The sequence below is a fragment of the Rhinoraja longicauda genome, chromosome 30, assembly GCF_053455715.1.
Source record: "Rhinoraja longicauda isolate Sanriku21f chromosome 30, sRhiLon1.1, whole genome shotgun sequence".
Lineage (NCBI taxonomy): Eukaryota > Metazoa > Chordata > Chondrichthyes > Rajiformes > Arhynchobatidae > Rhinoraja > Rhinoraja longicauda.
The window spans coordinates 27,755,612-27,776,267 of NC_135982.1; the positions used below are offsets into that span (position 1 = coordinate 27,755,612).

The 20,656-nt window shown below is 41.4% G+C and overlaps 1 protein-coding gene across 12 annotated transcripts in view; it reads left to right on the forward strand.

The window, feature by feature from the left end:
- foxj3 (forkhead box J3) overlaps positions 1 to 20,656 on the forward strand; it is an 84,974-nt gene that overhangs the window by 25,160 nt on the left and 39,158 nt on the right. For 11 of the 12 annotated variants that reach the window (XM_078425637.1, XM_078425639.1, XM_078425638.1 and 8 more), the window contains 2 exons: positions 4,213 to 4,671; positions 18,189 to 18,263. In XM_078425637.1, the coding sequence (XP_078281763.1) occupies positions 4,354 to 4,671; positions 18,189 to 18,263 (393 nt within the window). In that variant the 5' untranslated portion in view covers positions 4,213 to 4,353. The remainder of the gene's footprint in view (positions 1 to 4,212; positions 4,672 to 18,188; positions 18,264 to 20,656) is intronic. The other variant, XM_078425643.1, reaches the window with a different exon arrangement.

Genomic DNA, 20,656 nt, shown 5'->3' on the forward strand with positions numbered 1-20,656 from the left:
ATCGCAGGTTTGCAACTTGGGATAATAGGAAGGCAATGACCTTTATTGCAATAGTGTTGGAAATTAGCAACACTTGTGAAAACAGAGTGGTTTTGCTCATCTTACTTAAGATAAGATGTGTTGGCAGTGCAAAATAAATCACTCAGATAATGCCTGATATGAGTGGGTTGTTCTGCCACCAGCAATGAAAGAAATTAGATCTGTATTCTTTGGAGTTTAGAAGAATGAGGAAACACAAATAATCCTTAAGGGACATAACATGGTAGGTAATTCCACAAGTGGGTGATTTCTGAATGACAGGACATAATTACAAGATTAGGGGTGGTCATTTAAAACTAACGTGCGGCAACTATTTCTTGCAGTGGATGATGAATCTCTGGGATTCCCTACCCCAGAGGATTGTAGCGGCTAGATCATTGGCGGTATTTAAAGAGGAAGTAGATATGTTTTTGAGATATCAGGAGATAGAAGGCTATGGAAAACTTGCATAGAAGAGATGAGACTTGTGCAATCAGTCAGGATCATATTGAATGGCGAGGCTAGCTTTAAGGGCTGAGTGGCCTACTCCTGTCGTCTTATGTTCTTAAATTACCGAATCACTCCCATTTCTGTATCTGTTGAGTATATTGGTTAAGTGTTGTGTATCTTCATTATCGAACTTTTATGGCCATATTTCTATCTACATAAAAATTGTACAGGTAATTTAGTACTTGCAAGCTGTATTGAAAATTGTTCCTTTTACGTTGGTGAGAAAATGATAGTCTCATCTCTTCTTCTTTCGTATGTCAACTACAACAATCAAAAGTAGCAATTGGTACTTCAGAGTTGACGCTTTGCTGCAAATTTTGCCAGTTCCGTAGAACTACCCAGGGTGGACGACGAGGACGTAAAGCAGCTCCCACCCCGTCTCATCTCTTGAAAGTTGGTCATCTGCTTCTATAATCAGATTCAACTACAGCGTGAATTAATTGAAAAACATCTCCCTGTTCTATATTTAATCCTTGAAACAATTGGACAATTATCTGAATTGGATTCGTAGACCATATGCTTCTACACTGCAAGTTGACTCTTGATCGGGAAATTGGCAAATATATGAGATGCCAAATGTTCTGTTCCCATGCCCTGTGTTGACAAAAACAAAATCTGCCTGCTCCTCTTCTCCCACACCAAATCTCAACCATAGAAAGTAGGTGCAGGAGGAGGCCATTAGCCCCTTCGAGCCAGCACCACCATTCAATGTGATCATGGCTGATCATCCAAAATCAGTATACCGTTCCAGCTTTCTCCCCATATCCCTTCATTGCGTTAGCCCTAAGAGCTATATCTAACTCTCTCTTGAAAACATCCAGTGAACTGGCCTCCACTGCCTTCTGTAACAGAGAATTCCACAGATTCACAACTCTCTGGGTAAAAAAGTTTTTCTTCATCACAGTCCTAAATGGCCTACGCCTTATTCTTACACTGTGACCCCTGGTTCTGGATTCATTGAGATCATTTTGGTGTTGACATGGTGTAGATTTTCCAGGTTATTGGATGTTATTCCAATTGAGGCTCAACATACATATATTTCACTGTTTAAAAAAAATGTTAATTGTGTAGTACAGAGAAAATGGTGACTAAAATGGAGTGGGGAAACATACAAGCACTCCAGCCTCGGCTCTGGCAACGATCCCCCCCCCCCCCCCCCCCCCCCCCCATATACCTAACTCCTGGTGTTCCAGATGCTGACCCATTGTCCAGCTCCATTGGCTACACTCTGGATTTCTATCTGTAGCCATTCGCACTCTGCACCCTGGCTGTCACACCAGTCTAATGAGTGAGCCAGAGGACAAACCGTGAGGGTTTCTGAAAAAATGGATGCCTGATTATTAGAATTTTATTTAATTTCCTCCCTCCCACGAGAGAATTGTTGTGAATGGTTGATGCCTGAGATCAGTTACATGCAAAAAAAACTGTCACTTCAATATAGTTATGAAGTTTGATCGGTGGAGTAGCCCAATCAATTCCCCACTACAGAGGCTTGCCTCTACTTGAAGATTCATTTAAAAGTGAAGCTTTAAAAGTAAGAGGTTCATGGAAAACTATGTTGATGGATGATGTTTTTGGGTGTGGAATTACAAATCTTTGGTACCACGTGCACATTTTTTTTAAAGGATTCACTTCAGATTTGGGTGTGTATGAGGTGCAGCATGAGCATATTGGTATTTTGTTGTGCACTGTTCCATTTCGGTGACACTTTGCACGTGAAGACATAAAAGAGAATGTCAGCAATGACACTGGTGGGAAGGTGATGTGTTTTGTCTGGTTAAACCTAGCTTTCCGTCCTCAGAAACTGTTGGCTTATTGGGCGTGTAAAGGCATTAATTTGAAGGAAAATAGCAATTGTGGCCAATGCTTACTCCACTGGTTATAATTAATTGGGTGGGAAGATGAAACTAACTTATGTTGCACGGTATGTGCAATCTTTGAGCTCAGTTGTGAGTCAATGAAGCGCAATGTTGTGCCCATGGGTAAAAAAGAAAATTAATTTTATTCCTCGTCTATTTACTTCCATGTGAATACCTTTATCACCTTGAGAGTTCATTTCTTCTACTCCTTTCTGGCCTCTAGTTCCTGTACAGTAAACATAAACTTTTCTAAAACTATGTCTGCCTATTCTATCCATTCTTAAATCTAGTTACTTTTGTCTTCCACGTTCTTACTGATTTCTGTTGGGTTTCTTAGATGATTGTATTCAGAATTATTATCTTAATTTGAAAATTAATTTGTGACTTGGCTGTCTCTGACACTCAAATTTCTCAATGTCCGTGTACCATTGTGTGACCACTCTATCTTCTCACTTAATTCCCGAGGTAGAACATTCACATGTTTCCATCGTAGTTTCTGGAACCCACTATTTTGCCCCATATGCTGAACTATTTAATCCCTCACAAGATAGGTACCCCTTACCTTGCTTTAAAATACCTTCGATTTGTACCAGCATCTGCAGTTATTTTCTTACCTTACCTTGCTTTGGTCACCTTTCAGAAAGCATTGCTTGAATAACTTTTAAATTGCTTTTTTTTGCTTATACAACATTATAATATTACAGGTATGTCCAAATTGCATTGTTACTTGTCTCCCAATCACCATGTCTTTTGTATTTCATCTTTGTTGTTTTGAACAGGGAGGGAGGAAGCACAAAAAAATGGAGATAGTTGCCTTTCTCCATTCTTTTGTGCTTCCTGCCTCCCTGCTTTTTCTGTTTATCCTTGACCTCATGAATATACCCATGTGTAAAATTCATTCAATCCTTGGTCTGAAAAAATCAGTGGTCATGAGCAGAACGGGAGTTGATTTTTTTATAAGGGGAAACTTTGACTGAATTATTGAAATTGTGAAAAGCAAGACCAAACAGTTTGAGGTTTAATTGTTGGTTGGGGAGAGTTGATAGTGTTTGCGGAAGAGGGCAAAGAATTGCATATTTCTATGTGAACAGTTACTTTGACTGGAAACCATAATTCCAAGATTCTCTATTCAGTTGTCCCCACATATGACTGCCACACTTGCAAAAAGGCCTTCAAATACATATTTGCAGCTGAATTCCTGATCCAAATTCCAGAAAAGTGATCATTATTCTGTAAGTATTGTGCTAATTAAGGCACAGTCATTCCTGGGCTTATTCCACCTTAAATGAGATTAAAACATTTTGTAACCTGTGCAAAATGTTACTATTCTGCAGCTTCAGATGAGAACTAGTTGCCATCTTTCCTCTGTTGTAAATCATCATTTATCAGCAAGGGCCAGGAATTGAGCATTGGCCCATTAGGTGTAGTTGCATCACACTCTGCATTGCCTGGGTCATGGAAGGTGTGGCCTCAATTCAGCCCTGGGAGTACCAAACCCTTTATTGACAAGGCAGCCTGACAGACTGAATCTTCTGCGTGCCCACTATTTCTCTTTCTTTCTGTTGGCTGCTGACCCAATCCCATGCACTCAATCCTCGTTTGTTGGCTCTTCTGCACCAGCCATCCCGAACAATGTCAGAGTGAGAGAATGTGCGTGAGGGGGTGACACTTGGCATTGTTGGCAAGAACATGTTGAGAAAGACTAATGACATGGTTCCCAGTTACAATGAATTTTAATGCAAAGCCAAAGTTGATTTTATTGAAATTAATTGCTTTCTAATACATTTCTTGAACTGAATTATAACCTTCTCTTTTATTTTTTTAGAATAAGACAACTTCCCTTCAGTCTGCAGAGGATTAAGAGTCTGGGGATTATCTGCAGTGTGGCTTCTGTGTTGGACGTGGAAGATCTATTGTGTGGGTTTCAAACTCATTTTGGGAGCTGGTGGAGAAGTGATACAACACAATGACGTCAGAGCTGGAGAGCAGCCTGACGTCCATGGATTGGCTGCCACAGCTGACAATGAGGGCAGCCATTCAGAAAGCTGATGCTGCTCAGAATGTGGCGGGTGGTGGCGTTACAAAGAAAAGTTCCCTTCTGGACCCAAACACTACCCTGGACCAGGATGCACAGAACAAAGACGGCAAACCGCCATACAGTTATGCCAGTCTCATTACCTTTGCTATCAACAGCTCCCCAAAAAAGAAGATGACACTCAGTGAGATCTATCAGTGGATCTGTGACAACTTTCCCTATTACAGAGAAGCTGGCAGTGGTTGGAAGGTAAGTTTCTGAAAAATTGTTCCATTTCCTGGGTGCTTTCTAAGGAGAAAACAAACGCCTCTGACTTGGATCTTCAACTCGGCTGAGTTATGGGATGCCACAATGGCTGTTGTGATGGGTGAAGACATCATCTTATAATTCTAAATGTTGTACTGAGCTGGAGGGATGTTCACAGAGCCTGGCATGGTGTATGGTTGGAAAATTAATGAATGCAAGTTATGGGAAGGCATTGGCGTATTTGCTCTCCCTTATCACTCGGCTAGCCTGTCACTTGCTTCCTTGTTCCCTGCTCTAATCTGTGAAATGTGCAAGATACTGGAGAGTTTCAGTGTAACAATAGTCCTGTAAATTACCAACTTTTGGGATGAAAATCCCCTCCCCTACTAAAACATAAAGTGTTAAATTGTGAGAATTATATTAAGAAAGAAAGAACTGCAGACCTATCATCTATTTCATTGGAGAACCTCACTATCTTTAATCAGATTATTTTTAATCGGACTTTATCTTGCACTAAACGTTATTCCCTTTATTCTGTATCTGTACATTGTAGACAGCTTGGTTGTAATCACATTTTGTCTTTCCGCCGACTGGATAGCAGGCAACAAAAGAGCTTTTCACTGTTCCTCGGTACACATGACAATAAACTAAACTGATGCTGGTTTACACAGAAGGGCACAAATTGTTGGAGTAACTCAGCATGTCAGGCAGCATCTCTGGGAAACACTGATAGGTGACTTATCAGGTCGAGATCCTTCTTTGACAATTAATATTAAGTTCACGTTGCAGTTTAACACAAACAATTCTCCAACTATGGCAATGTTTTTCATTAAACCTTAATCCCAGATACCATTGAATTAACATCAGTTTGAATTCACATGGACTCCAACATGAAGTCCGTGTTCATCTTTTTTCAGACAACAAGGGTTTGTGTGTGTATTTTTCTCCAATTTCATCTATAGATCAGAAGGCCCATGCAGAAAAAAAGATTTTGATAATTTCTTGGACTTGGACTGCCGTAGGAGGAGAGATAAAAACCCTTGTTTCAAATAGCTCGACTTGGCATTATTCCTGGTTATTGACAAATGCCAACCCTTGGCAAGAGATCTTCATCCAGCAGGGCTCTTGTAACAAAATAGTAAATGTTAATGGGCAATTAGTTATTGGCTTTCATCCTCTGTTTAATGTGTATCCAAATTAGGTTCTTCAGATGTGCTCCATTTAATCTTTGAAAATTTGCAAAAAGCAAATAGAATGTTTAAATGTATTTACTTGTGAGAGGCCCAGGATACGTAACTGCTTTTGTTTTTTAGATGAATCCAATTAATATCATATAAATTGTGCAATTTTGTGGGGGTTTTCCCCCCAAAATAACTTCCCCAAACAAAAAAAGTTAAAAACAATCCGAATTCTAGCCTCTGGGATGTGCACCTATTGCCTTGAGTGGATGTCAGGAACCCAGACGCAAACATACCCTCAGAGAGAAATTCAGGATGGAGGAATCGGGAGGTCTACTGTAAGTGGCCAACTTGGTTAGGCCCAGGGGTGCACTGCGTTGGGTGCTCAGTTAATAAAAGTGAGACTGAGGTGTAAGCAAAACTTGAACAACCACTTCAAGTACTGAAAGAAGCACTGTAATTCCTCAAAGCCATAACAATTATAGAACACGGGCAACCCCTGACTGCAGAGATTGCATTGCGAGGAGTCTGTGAACTTGATAGACTGGATTACTCTGCACAACACACTTCACCCCGTCCCAAGGTAAAAAGTAGTGCGCTTCTTCATAAGGCGCCCTCCAATGCTCGCATGCACCCCTTCCACCATCTTGTCACCAGATACAGGGAGATACAGGGAGAAAAAGGCATATCCAAAGACTCTGCCTTGTGACGTAAACTTCATTTATACTCTAGCCTAGGTTAATTGCAACAGTATTAACTTTAGTTTGGTACTGATAACAGGTATTATGGATTCCCAACAGGGTTCTTCCATGATCTTTTATATTTATTTAGGCAGATTTGAAGATGTTTGGGAAATTTGGAATGAAGAAAATTCATCTACTTCAAAGAATATCTTTTTTAAAGTAGTATGTATTCAGCATCTTGGGTGTCCATTGCTTGAGATCTTAACCTAAAAATTAGGGTCTGATCTTTCAGGTGGGAAGGTACTAAATATTTCTGCATCAAATACACAAATCGCTGGCGTAACTCAGTGGGTCAGGCAGCATCTCTGGAGAACATGGACAGGTGATGCTTTGCGTCGGGTGAAACATCTACTATCCTTGTTATTCAAAGATGCTGCATGACCTGCCAAGTTACTTAGTTCAGTTTATTGTCACGTGTACCCAGGTACAGTGAAAAACTTTGTGTGTTAACCAGTCAACAGAAAGACAATACATGATTACATTCGATCCATTTACAGTGTATAGATACATGATAAATGAATAACGTTTAGTGCAGGGGTCACCAAAGAGGTAGATAGTAGTTCAGCGCTGCTCTCTGGTTCACTCCAGCACATTGTCTTTTTTTTGTAAACCAGCAACTGCAGTTCCTTGTGTTTATAAATATTTCTGCACATAGAATGATGTAAATTTGGAATTTTGTTTCACAAATGACAGTTGATGCAAGTTCATTGTAAATTGGAGTTACCACAGGCATACTGGTGTGAGGGAATGGAGGGTAGATGGAGCTGAAGAGCAGAACAAAACTAAGATGCTTGAAAGATCCTAAATTTCCAATACCTTTTTCCCATGGGAACATTGGTATTTTTAATTTTGAGTTCATAAAATGTTGTAGTTGTAACATCGTGTTATAAAAACAGGGATCAGAGTTGAAAATTGGCCAAGTGTAGTCCAATGACAATATAATAATATAGTTTTAATAAAAGTAATGATTGCACTGATACATGGAAAATGTATTTTGTTCGAAGAATGCAAAAGTATATTTTGGTGCATGATGAAATGAAGAGGAGTGAAAAAGATCAGGCAGAGTTTGATGGCTTTCCAGGCCCAATTACAGTTTGGTCACTTAGCTGCAGGAAGGTATCTCTTGGAATTGCATATGAGCAGGTACCTATTAGAGAAGCGGAAAGTGAAATGCTTATAGAAAAAAATTAAAGCGTGACTGCCCCATAGGAACACAAAGCAACAATTACTTTATGGTATGCTGGGTGTCACTAATGTTGTTCATATCACAAAGGATATTAGCTATCCTCGGTTGGCAATTCTTTGAAGCATGATTGTGGTCAATTGCTATTTTGGAACATGAGTGTACATTTTTAAATATCACGTCAACTATTATTGGAGATAATGCTTTCTGAGTATGAATTAAAATGAAGTCACCATTTGCCGGTTCAACTCAATGTAAGATGGTTAGGCTTGTGTCTGAAGAGCAACAAGGAGTTTTGTTGGCCAATATTGCTCCCTCAATTAGGACGATGTAAATTATTTTATTGGAATAACCAATCATTTTAAGAAAATTTAAGAAAATTGAAATGGTTGAGGGGGAATTTATGCTATGTTTGCAAACTCACGGTAACTTTTGTGGTTTGGAGACCCGAGACTGCAACTGGTCGAATCTAATGCAATATGTAAACTGCAGGAAGTACATTGTGGGTCAAGCAACATCTGTGAAGACAAAGGGATGGTAATATTTTGGTTTGAGTTCCTGCATCAGGACTGAATGTAGAGAGAAGATAGCGAGTTTTTAGAGGTCTTATTTCTTTAGGATGTGAGAGGAGACCCATGCAGTTAGTGAATTTGCAAACTCTGCATTGACAGCATCGAAGGTCATGACTGAATCTGGGTTCAAGGACATTTGAGCCAGCAGCATTAAATGTTATACCACCATTCTGTCATTTAACTCATTTGTCTCATTCCTCCATTTAACTCATTTGAATGACATTCAGTACCTTCCTTTGCATGATCAAAGTGAAATGATGACCATAGTAGTGCAGGGAACAGATGGACAGGCAGGTTGGAATGTTGATCTGAAACATCAGTCATTTCTTTACCTCCACAAATGCTGCTTGACTCCCTGGGTTCTTCCAGTGTTTTGATTTTAACTCTTGTAGTATTATTTGTATTGAGTGAGTGATTGAAAGATACAGCATGGAGACTGACCCGTTGGTGCACCAAGCCTACGCAGACCATCAATCATCCAGTTACACTAGTTCTATATTATTCGACTTTCGCAATTAGTCCCTACGCACTAGGGGCAATTTACAGGCCATTTCCTACAAAACCCACGTGTCTTTGGGATGTAGGTGGAAATTGGAACACCTAGAGGAAACCCATGAGGTCACACAGTGAATGTGCAAACTCCACACAGACAGTACCTGTGATCAGGATCAAACCAGGATCTCTGGTGCTGTGAGGCAGCAGCTGTACCACTGTGCTTCCCTAAGTGCTTCTGGTATGTGGGTTGTTTTCAAAGCAGTAATTCTTGTTGGTAGACACAAAATGCTGGAGTAAATCCGCGGGTCAGGCAGCATCTCCGTAGAGAAGGAATGGGTGACGTTTCGGGTTGAGACCCTTCTTCAGACTGATGTCAAGGGAGGGGGGGGGGCAGGACAAAATACTTCTTGTTGTTCAAAAGTCTTGTTGTTGCCCTCATTGTGTTTTCCTGATTTTTAAAAAAAAAATCACACGAGTGAAATGTATGGCAAATATATCGATGTCATGGAATATATCGATGTCATGGAATATATCGATGTCATGGAATGTAGCTCATGATAGTCAAAAGTAACCAAGATTGATGCCGATTGCTGTAATCGTGACTCGAACTGTGCAAAGGACACACAAAATCCTGATGATTTATCGTTTCCCCAAGGTGCATTTCCTTTAATAACATAATCGTTCCTTGGTTTATTTACGTGCCTCTAATGATATTGACTGCTGCAGTCTTGCAATTTGTGTGGTTGCCAGTTAACTGGAGTTAACCAACCCAGATGGCCATTCCTCGGTACATGCCCACCCAAAAGCTGTGAGACTGCTTGTGGCATATCATAATTCTGACCATTTCCATGTGACTTTGAGTCCAGCCTAATTTAGTAGCACTGAGATTAAATTCTTGTTAAAGGTCAGCATAATCCTAGAATGTGTAAGAAAATAACTGCAGATGCTGGTACAAATCAAAGGTACTTATTCACAAAATGCTGGAGTAGCTCAGCAGGTTAGGCAGCATCTCGGGAGAGAAGGAATGGGTGACGTTTCGGGTCGAGACCCTTCTTCAGACTGAAGAAGGGTCTCGACCCAAAACGTCACCCATTCCTTCTCTCCTGAGATGCTGCCTGACAATAGACAATAGGTGCAGGAGTAGGCCATTCGACCCTTCGAGCCAGCACCACCAATCACTGTGATCATGACTGATCATTCTCAATCAGTACCCCGTTCTTGCCTTTTCCCCATACCCACTGACTCCGCTATCCTTAAGAGCTCGATCTAGCTCTCTTGAATGCATTCAGACAATTGGCCTCCACTGCCTTCTGAGGCAGAGAATTCCACAGATTTACAACTCTCTGACTAAAAAAGTTTTTCCTCATCTCCGTTCTAAATGGCCTACCCCTTATTCTTAAACTGTGACCCCTGGTTCTGGACTCCCCCAACATTGGGAACATGTTTCCTGCCTCTAACGTGTCCAACCCCTTAATAATCTTATATGTTTCGATAAGATCCCCTCTCATCCTTCTAAATTCCAGTGTATACAAGCCTAGCCGCTCCAGTCTTTCAACATATGACAGCCCTGACATTCCGGGAATTAACCTAGTAAACCTACGCTGCACGCCATCAATAGCAAGAATATCCTTCCTCAAAATTGGAGACCAAAACTGCACACACTACTCCAGGTGCGGTCTCATTACGGCCCTGTACAACTGCAGAAGGACTTCTTTGCTCCTATACTCAACTCCTCTTGTTATGAAGGCCAACATTCCATTGGCTTTCTTCACTGCCTGCTGTACCTGCATACTTCCTTTCAGTGACTGATGCACTAGGACACCCAGATCTCGTTGTTCGTCCTCTTTTCCTAACTTGACACCATTTAGATAATAATCTGCCTTCCTATTCTTACCACCAAAGTGGATAACCTCACACTTATCCACATTAAATTGCAACTGCCATGCATCCGCCCACTCACAAAACCTGTCCAAGTCACCCTGCAACCTCATAGCATCTTCTTCACAGTTCACACTACCACCCAGCTTAGTATCATCTGCAAATTTGCTAATAGTACTTTTAATCCCTTCATCCAAGTCATTTATTTATATTGTAAATAGCTGCGGTCCTAGCACCGAGCCTTGCGGTACCCCGCTAGTCACTGCCTGCCATTCTGAAAGGGACCCATTTATCCCCACTCTTTGCTTTCTGTCTGCCAACCAATTTTCTATCCAATATTCTAACCAATATTCTTCAGTCTGAAGAAGGGTCTCGACCCGAAACGTCACCCATTCCTTCTCTCCTGAGATGCTGCCTGACCTGCTGAGTTACTCCAGCATTTTGTGAATAATTTTCTATCCATGTCAGCACCCTACCCCCAATACCATGTGCTCTAATTTTACCCACTAATCTCCTATGTGGGACCTTGTCGAAGGCTTTCTGAATGTCGAGGTACACCACATCCACTGGCTCTCCCCTGTCAATTTTCCTAGTTACATCCTCAAAAAATTCCAGAAGATTAGTCATGCATGATTTCCCCTTCGTAAATCCATGCTGACTCGGAACGATCCTGTTACTGCTATCCAAATGCTCCGCAATTTCGTCTTTTATAATTGACTCCAGCATCCTCCCCACCACTGATGACAGACTAACTGGTCTATAATTTCCCGTTTTCTCTCTCCCTCCTTTCTTAAAAAGTGGGATAACATTAGATACCCTCCAATCCACAGGAACTGATCCTGAATCTATAGAACATTGTAAAATGATCACCAATGCGTCCATAATTTCTAGAGCCACCTCCTTAAGTACCCTGGGATGCAGACCATCAGGCCCTGGGGATTTATCAGCCTTCAGTCCCATTCAGTTACTCCAGCATTTTGTGAATAATCCTAGAATGTTGCTGATTTGTGGCATAATCAATCTGTGCATAAACTCACCAGGTAATTGAGGGAATACCTGACAACATATCTTGATTTCTTCTATAAATATGATGCAATAGTGTAAAGCTTCTATTTTGCCCTTGGGCATATCAACTGAATCCCTGTTCTTTCTTTAGCAGTAATAGGATTACCTGTCTTAGGTCATATTCCTTTCCACGTACTAAATAGTTCTCTTATGACTCAACTGAAAGAGACTGACCTTTGAACTGAAATTTAGCAGTTTTGTTTGCCTCATGCGTCAGTATAACTTGCGTAACAACTTTATTACCATACCCTATGTAATTGCTTTCATAATGCTTATGCTTGTATGTCTGTCTGTTCCATACATCACTATGGTAATCACATCACTTTGATCTTGTAAAGGAAAACACCATGTATCGTACAAGCAGGAATTAGGCATTTGAATGAAAGGGCAACATTGTGATGCAGCATTTAACTTTGCAGGCTCACAGTTCCTTGAACCTAGGTTTAGTAATGATTTTGGGTGGTGTCTGGGCAGAGTTTGCACCTTTACTAACTGCATGGGTTTCCTCCAGCAGCTCTGGTTTCCTCCCACATCCTTAAGAAATGCTGGTAGGTTAATGGGCTGCTGTAAATTTCTCCGTAGTGTAGGTTAAAAGCGAGATGATAGGTATGTTTGAACAGGAATAAACTTCAGAGACAGTGAGAAATAAAGGGGGAATGGGACGTACGGGATTACTCCCTGGGAGCAGATATGGATCCAGTGGGTTGAATTGCAGTCTTCAGTTTCATGATAAGTATGAGAAAAGGTTGAACCTTGACACTCTTTCATCCAAATTCTGTCTTGAATGGAGACATTTTGGGTTCGCAGATAAAACTGTTTATGCCTTTGAAAGAACTTCCTGAATATTGACTGATGCATTTTTCGATATTCTGCAAGTATTGTTGCAATTTTTAATCCAGAATTACAATTTCTATATATTTACTCTGACGTAGAAATCACATTAGCTGGTCATCAAAATTGCTTTACGTTAGTAGCACACCTACTTTCAGTCAGCCTCTGGACATCTTGCACAACCTTCATTGGTGTTTCAAAATTAGAAAATTAAAATTGCTGCATCTTGCAAGTTGTTTGGTAAAGTTAGTGATATAGAAAAAGGATGTAACCTGCGTAGCCCACAGTTGTTCGACGGCCCTGTTTATTATGCCAATTGTATTGAGTAACCTCCAGCACCAGTAGAGTTGCTGCCTTGCAGTGCCAGAGACCCGGGTTCGATCCTGACGACGGGTGCTGTCCTTTTGGAGTTAATACGTTTGTGTACTTGTGGGTGACCTGCGTGTGTTTTCTCTGGTTTCCTCCCACACTCCAAAGATTAATTGGCTTGGTTAAAAAATCGTAAATAGTCCTTAGTGTGTAGGATAGTATTAGTGTGCGGGGATTGCCGGACGGCCTGGACTCGGTGAGTCAAAGGGCCTGTTTACGCGCTGTATCCCTAAACTAAACTAAATATGGTCGGAACCCTTCAGAAATTGTGAACATTAAAGTAAGGTACTGGAAAGGTAAGGGGCTTACGGGGAGGTATCATAGGAAATGGTCTGTTTTCCTGACTGCAGGCAAGACGTGCCAATTATCAAAAAGTAAGTAATCCTAATTGCCATATATACCTGTTCTGGGTAAAAATCAGAAATAAAGACATTATTTCCAAATCAGCATCACAACAATTCTCAATACCTCAAAAGTTAATACATAAACATGAAACGAATATTAGATCACAACCTGCCACCTCGCGTACGTAGCCAAATGGCTGACTGAAAACGGGCAGTTTGTTACATTCCTGAGGTGCGGAGCAGGTCGGTTCTCTGGCCGTGGATGGTCTTTTAAATTAAATGTAAACTATGATTTTTTTAAAAATCGTATTAACCCCACCCATCCGCTCCATCTGCAAAAGTCACCAAGTAGCAGCAATTTGAGCTCTGCATGCATCCCGCCTGTCTCTGCAGCTGCCTCTCGATCTCCGTGTTGATCCTTTGCTCCTTTCTCCTCCTAACATATTAAACATGGAGAATATGCAAGGAGCTTTTAAAATGGGGGTTGCAGGAAAACAATTAAGCTTTTAAATCTGGCACAAACTAGAAGGGCTGAGGCTGATTTATTTTCAAAATTGAGAGCTGAAGATCTCCAATCTTTCTCTCTCTCTCCCTCTCTCTCACCCTCTTTGGTTTTCTCCTGACACGATAAAGTCTATCCTGTGACAACCCATTTCATTCTTACTGCTTTCAATGTGCAGACACTTAGTGGTTGATTCCATACCGCTGTCACTTTCCGTTAGATTTGCGACGAGTTTCTGAAGCCAGAGAGGCGGCCGAGAGAAGGGAAAAAAGGGGGGGGTGGGGGGGGAGGAGAGAGAGAGAGAAAACATAATGTGACTTTTGTTGGTCTGGCAAAACGGAAAATCCAGCAAGGCTCTGGAACCAAGGGTGCCACAAAATCAGTGCTGTACCTGTACTTGCTTTCAAGGCTATATCCATAATTGGGCGGCACGGTAGCGCAGCGGTAGAGTTGCTGCTTTACAGCGAATGCAGCGCCGGAGACTCAGGTTCGATCCTGACTACGGGTGCTGTACTGTAAGGAGTTTGTACGTTCTCCCCGTGACCTGCGTGGGTTTTCTCCGAGATCTGCGGTTTCCTCCCACACTCCAAAGACGTACAGGTATGTAGGTTAATTGGCTGGGTAAATGTAAAAAAAAAAAAAAGTAAAAATTGTCCCTAGTGGGTGTAGGATAGTGTTAATGTACGGGGATCGCTGGGCGGCACGGACTTGGAGGGCCGAAAAGGCCTGTTTCCGGCTGTACATATATGATATGATATGATATGATATGATATGATAACCTTGCAATTTCCTGCAAAGCGCTGTTACCAGATCAAACTGTGATGCATCCTAATAGAATGCTCTTTGCTGTGCATCTGTAGGAATTGGTAAGAGCTGTTGGAGACTTGACGAATTTCCTTGGTCTTCAGAGGAAATAAAGGCTTTAATGTTCTTTCTTGGCCATGGCATCAGTGTGGTTTGACCAGAACAATGGTTGGTAATATTGGTGAAATTTGATCAGAAAAGAGAAAGTGAAAATGGGTGTTCAAGATGCTCCAGCTGTCCTGTTACAAACATAGGAAAAACTATCTTTAAAAAAATGAGCTGTCCGCAATCAGCATTTATGTAGGGGGGTGTAATTTACTGATGGGCTTTTAATCTGAAAGGCTTGGCACTATTGATCTAATTCTCCTGAAAAGTTAATGATGCTGCCTGGCATGAAAGGAAATTTACATCTACTCTAAGGCATTGTGTATGGTTGCAACTTTCCAATAGTTACCTATCTGTAAGCATTACATTGCTATTGGTGGCTTTGCTGATTAATGGAAGTCACGTTTGATCATCAAATAGAAATTTAAAGCACAGGAGAAAGCTATTGGATACACATCCAAGCCTGCCAATAAAGGCTCCAGCGTAATTCTAGTTTAGGGTGATACAGTGGCGCAGTGGAGTTTGCACGTTCTCCGTGGACCACATGGGGTCCTCTGGGTGCCCAGTTTTCTCCCACATCCCAAAGATGTGCGGGGTTGTAGATTAATTATAAAATTGCCCTTGGGGTGTGGGGAGTGGATGCGAAAGTGAGATAACATAGAATCAGTCTGAGGAAGGGTCTCAACCCGAAACGTCACCCATTCCTTCTCTCCTGAAATGCTCCAGCATTTTGTGAATAAATACCTTCGATTTGTACCAACATCTGCATTATTTTCTTATTCTAGAACTAGCTTGAATGGGTGAACGATGGTCAATATGGACTCGATGGCCCAAATGGCCTGTTCCCCATGCTGTGTCTCTAAACTAGACTGAAAGACTCTCCAGTTGGAGCAAAACAATCTGCAGATTCTGGAAAACTGAAACAAGCAGAAAAAGAATGGAAATACTCAGTAGTCAAGCAGCATCCATATGGAGAGCAGAAGATAGACACAAAATGCTGGAGTAACTTAGCGGGACAGGCAGCATCTCCGGAGAGAAGGAATGGGTGATGTTTCGGGTCGAGGCCTTTCTTCAGACTGATGTCAGGGGAGAGGGAGATAGATAGATAAGGAAATGTAAGGTGTGAAAACAGGATAAATGGGGGATGGAGATCAAGGAACATGTAGAATATATCATTGTTAGCTGGGAGAAGGTAACAACAAAGTAATCAGAGATAAAATGTAGCCGGAGAGTCATACTGGTCAGAGAACTGGGAAGGGGGAGGGATGGAGAGAGAGAGGGTTACTCCAGCATTTTCTCTTTATCTTTGGTTTAAACCATCTGCAGTTCTCTCCTACATATTCCGTACAGAGAGCAACAGAGCTATTGTTTCCAGTTATTGGAACTGGAATGGTTCTACATTGTCGTGATGGAGAGTTGATAAAACAATATCTGCGATGTTGTATTTGGTCTTCTGCCTCTTAGTGGTGTAATTGTTCCTTTTTTGATCAATTCAACATATCTGGTCACAGCTTAGAATCCTTTGGGATGCAGTTGTTTGAACAATATTGGAGGCCATTTTTTTTAACCTGCCCTTCAAACTTGGCCAAAAATCCTGTGACCAGAAATGTTCCACTTTTTAAGTCTTAGAAAACATAGAAACATAGAAAATATGTGCAGGAGTAGGCCATTCGGCCCTTCGAGCCTGCACCGCCATTCAATATGATCATGGCTAATCATCCAGCTCAGTAGCCTGTACCTGCCTTCTCTCCATACCCCCTGATCCCTTTAGCAAAAAGGGCCACATCTAACTCCCTCTTAAATATAGCCAATGAACTGGCCTCAACTACCTTCTGTGGCAGAGAATTCCACAGACTCACCACTCTCTGTGTGAAGAAATGTTTTCTCATCTCGGTCCTAAAAGACTTCCCCCTTATCCTTAAGCTGTGACTCCTGGTTCTGGACTCCCCCAACATCGGGAACAATCTTCCTGCATCTAGTCTCTCCAACCCCTTAAGAATTTTATATGTTTCTATAAGATCCCCCCTCAGTCTTCTAAATTCCAGCGAGTACAAGCCCAGTCTATCCAGTCTTTCCTCATATGCAAGTCCCGCCATCCCAGGCATTAATCTGGTGAACCTTCTCTGTACTCCCTCTAAGGCAAGAACGTCTTTCCTCAGGTTAGGAGACCAAAACTGCACACAATACTCCAGGTGCGGTCTCACCAAGGCCCTGTACAACTGCAGCAGAACCTCCCTGCTCCTAAACTCAAATCCTCTTGCTATGAATGTCAACATACCATTCGCTTTCTTCACTGCCTGCTGCACCTGCATGCTTGCTTTCAATGACTGGTGCACCATGACACCCAGGTCACGTTGCATCTCCCCTTCTCCCAATCGGTCACCATTCAGGTAATACTCTGCTTTCCTGTAATAGCTGTGATGTTGTCTGCCATTAGTTGATCTAGCCTGCAACCAGACCAGTGGTAATTTAATTATTGCCAGAGATGCTGTGCATCTGGGGAAAGTTTAGATAATGGCAAAGCATAGCCAGAAGGGCCAGAAGCATTGCTAGAAATGAAAGACTGATTTAGTGATTTTAGAAGGTGGAGAGAACAAAGGTTCAGAACTGATAGTTCAGAAATTTGACAATCTTAATGGTATACATTTAAATTTGAAATTGAAATAATCCGAAAGTGTGTGTACAGTGTAAAGGGGGTAGAGGAGGAAAAATTGGAGAAGATGAGGAACGATAAAAAATTAAGTTTGTTCACTATGCACAAGTCTCACTCCACCTTAAACTGCGAGTAGATCCCTGAATTTAAATCTATCACCCCGCACATTTTCTCCAGCCTTGCTTTCTGTGCTGTCCTTGTATTTCTATAGTCAGTAGTACGTGGCAGATTAATAAGACTTTGATGTCTGCTTATTAATTATTTTTCTTGGCTTCCTATCGTCCACCTGGAGAGCCTCACTCTTTGTCAATGATACTAATATGGATCCAATCCTCTAAATGCTCACTGTTGTCCATTGCATGAGGAATGCATCAATACTTTCTGGAATTATGACTGTGGATGTAAAAATGCCAATTCCCTGTGCTATTGACTTCCTATTATTTTAACTTTCCTGATTTCCATCAGCATCCTCCCCTTCCATTCTCTCCCTGTGGCAAACCCTTGCACTGTGCATGTGTAATTTGTTTTAAAAGCTAAACTGAGATTTAGTACAAACCTTTGGGGTTGGATAGAATATGAATGATTGTCTTGTGGTTCTGTGGATTAGCAAATTATGAGATCTTTTAATATATTGAGTGGGGAGAAAGCAAATCAATACGATACTGCCAATAAATCGTGTCTCTTTCATTTATGTTTTGCTGGTCAAAATATTAAATGTATTGTTGCATTATTTGTGTTTTTGATTATCTCAATTGACTTTAATCCTTTTAATAATCCCTTTTTAATACTTTCTTGCAGAATTCCATTAGACACAATTTATCGTTAAATAAATGTTTCCTGAAAGTGCCTCGGTCCAAGGATGACCCAGGCAAGGTAAGTTTGACGCTTTTTCCTCTAAGCTGTGACATTATCCTTACAAACCAGTGTTTAGTGAAACTTAAACAAGTATAGTTTTAAATCTTAAAAAATTGTGTTACAAATTTTCCTTCAGGCTATTTTCGGTTCTCACTATGTTATTTGTGATAATGTGAACAGAACAGATCATGGAATGTTCCTTATTTAATAATAATAATAAGCATTTATTTTATATAGCGCTTTACCAAAAGCTCAAAGCGCTTTACAAAAACAGTCATAACATAAAAACAAACAGACAAACTATCCTGACGGAGAAGCGGCGAACAAACAGCGCCAGCGTCCTCTCACGACAGGGTCCGGCAGTAGACAACAAAAAGCACAGGACACACAGGTACAATTTTAACACAAACAGCCATCACAGTGATTGCTCCAGGCACACCCTCACTGTGATGGAAGGCAAAGAAAAGTCATTATCTCCTCCTCATTCTTCTCCCGTGGCGCCACGAGGCGATCGAGGCTCCCGACTTTTGAAGCCCCCACCGGGCGATGGAAAGTCCGAGGGCCGAGCCGAGCAGGCCGATGAAGGTCCTGAGCCCCCACCGGGCGATGGAAAGTGCCGCGGCCAGGCCACGCAGGGCGATGAGGGGCCTGCGAGCGGGTCGATCGTACCTCGAGCTCCGGGGCGGTCGAAGCTGCTACGGCTGGAGCTCCTGAAAGCCGGTCGCCAGCCAGGGACCTGTGAACTCCAGATGTTGCGGCCTGCAGGGCCCACGGCCGAAGCCTCCGAGATGGTAAGTCCAGGCCCTGCGACCGGAGTCTTCAAGGTCGATCCCAGCTGGAGGCCGCCGACTCCACGGTGTTAGGCCGTAGCACAAACGGAGACACAACACGGTAAAGGTCGCATCTCCGTTGAGGAGGAGATTAGAAAAAAATGTTTCCCCCACCCCCCCACCACCCACCACATAAATAGAGTTAAAAATAGAACAAAACGTACATTAAACGATGACAATAGACAAAAAACAAAACAAAAAAGACAGAGAGACTGCCGGTGAGCCGCAGCTGCAGAACACAGCCACGCCCCCTTTGGCTTAAAAATGAATTATTTGAGTGGTAGGACTCTACATCAGATGGTTGGATTGCTGGATACTTGTGATTCTTTTGCACTCCTTAACAAGCACGTTTGTCAGAATATTTTCTTCAGTTGAAGATGCGTCAGGTTTGATAGTATTGAACAACTTAGTTATTTTCTGGTTAAATTCAAGTTTGCCCCAAAAAGGGCAGTGGTTTTGGAGATGCTCAGTATGTAAAAATATGATTTAATTTTGTCATTATGCAATTATGCAAACTGTTTTAAGAATCCTTAGTCTGATTAGCAAGTTACCTTTTTTTTGTTTTCATCTCCCAAATAGCACAGAAATAGATATGTGAACTTGAAATTCCCCACAACAAGTTGCAGTTACATAATTTTTAACATGCCTTGCTATCTTGTATTTCTAGCACAATTGTATCCAAAAATACATAAGGAGGCGATAGAAAAAGCAATGGTTTAGCCGAATAGGTACAAGGATCAGATAACATCTTCAGGGATAAGTGAAAGATGGCAGAAAATTTGGGAGGAAATTCTAAGCTAATAGTTTGGGCAGATGAAAGAACAGCTGGCATGTGGGGACTGAATGAAATTGGAGAAGGATAAGAGGTCAGATATGGAGAGTTAATTCTGAGAAGTTTAAATCAGTTGGGTCTTGTAGAAAAAGGATACAAGGGGGAAGGGCATGGCAAAGAATGAGTGGCAAAGGATGTGGAGGAACTTGAATGAGCTCCTATCAAGTGATAGGATCCAATGTAATTGGAGGAGCAGGGATTTCGATGTGAACCGCTTTGCATATTTGGCTTAAAAATGAATTATTAACCAAATGGCATTTTGCATTCATTTTCACATTCATGTTAAAGCAGAACACGAGTAGGCAAATAAATTCCAGAATTACGAGTTAGTCGCATTTTCTTCAAGGTAAGAGATATTAGTTCCAGGAAGTAGAATTTCCATTTGAAGTACACAGTTTCAGTGCAGACTCTTGGATACAAGTAACCTTTCGAAATATGTCATTCAGCCCTAACTTTAAGCAAGCACTTCTCTTTTGCTGATGCCCATTAATAGAATTTTAATGCTATTTGATGCTGAATTTTGAGCATCTTTTTGCTGTGCTCATATACCTACCTAGAACTGCTTTTCCTTCTGTCATTGTCTGGATTGATCTTAAATCCAGGTGTTAGGGTAATTGGCTACTACAATATTTAGTTCATTGGAAGCACATTGAACTCAATAAAGTGCTTTGTGTTCTACAGAAATAATGCAAAATTATTGCATAATGTGGAATCTGCAGGTACTCTGCAAACTATTACTTTGTTACATG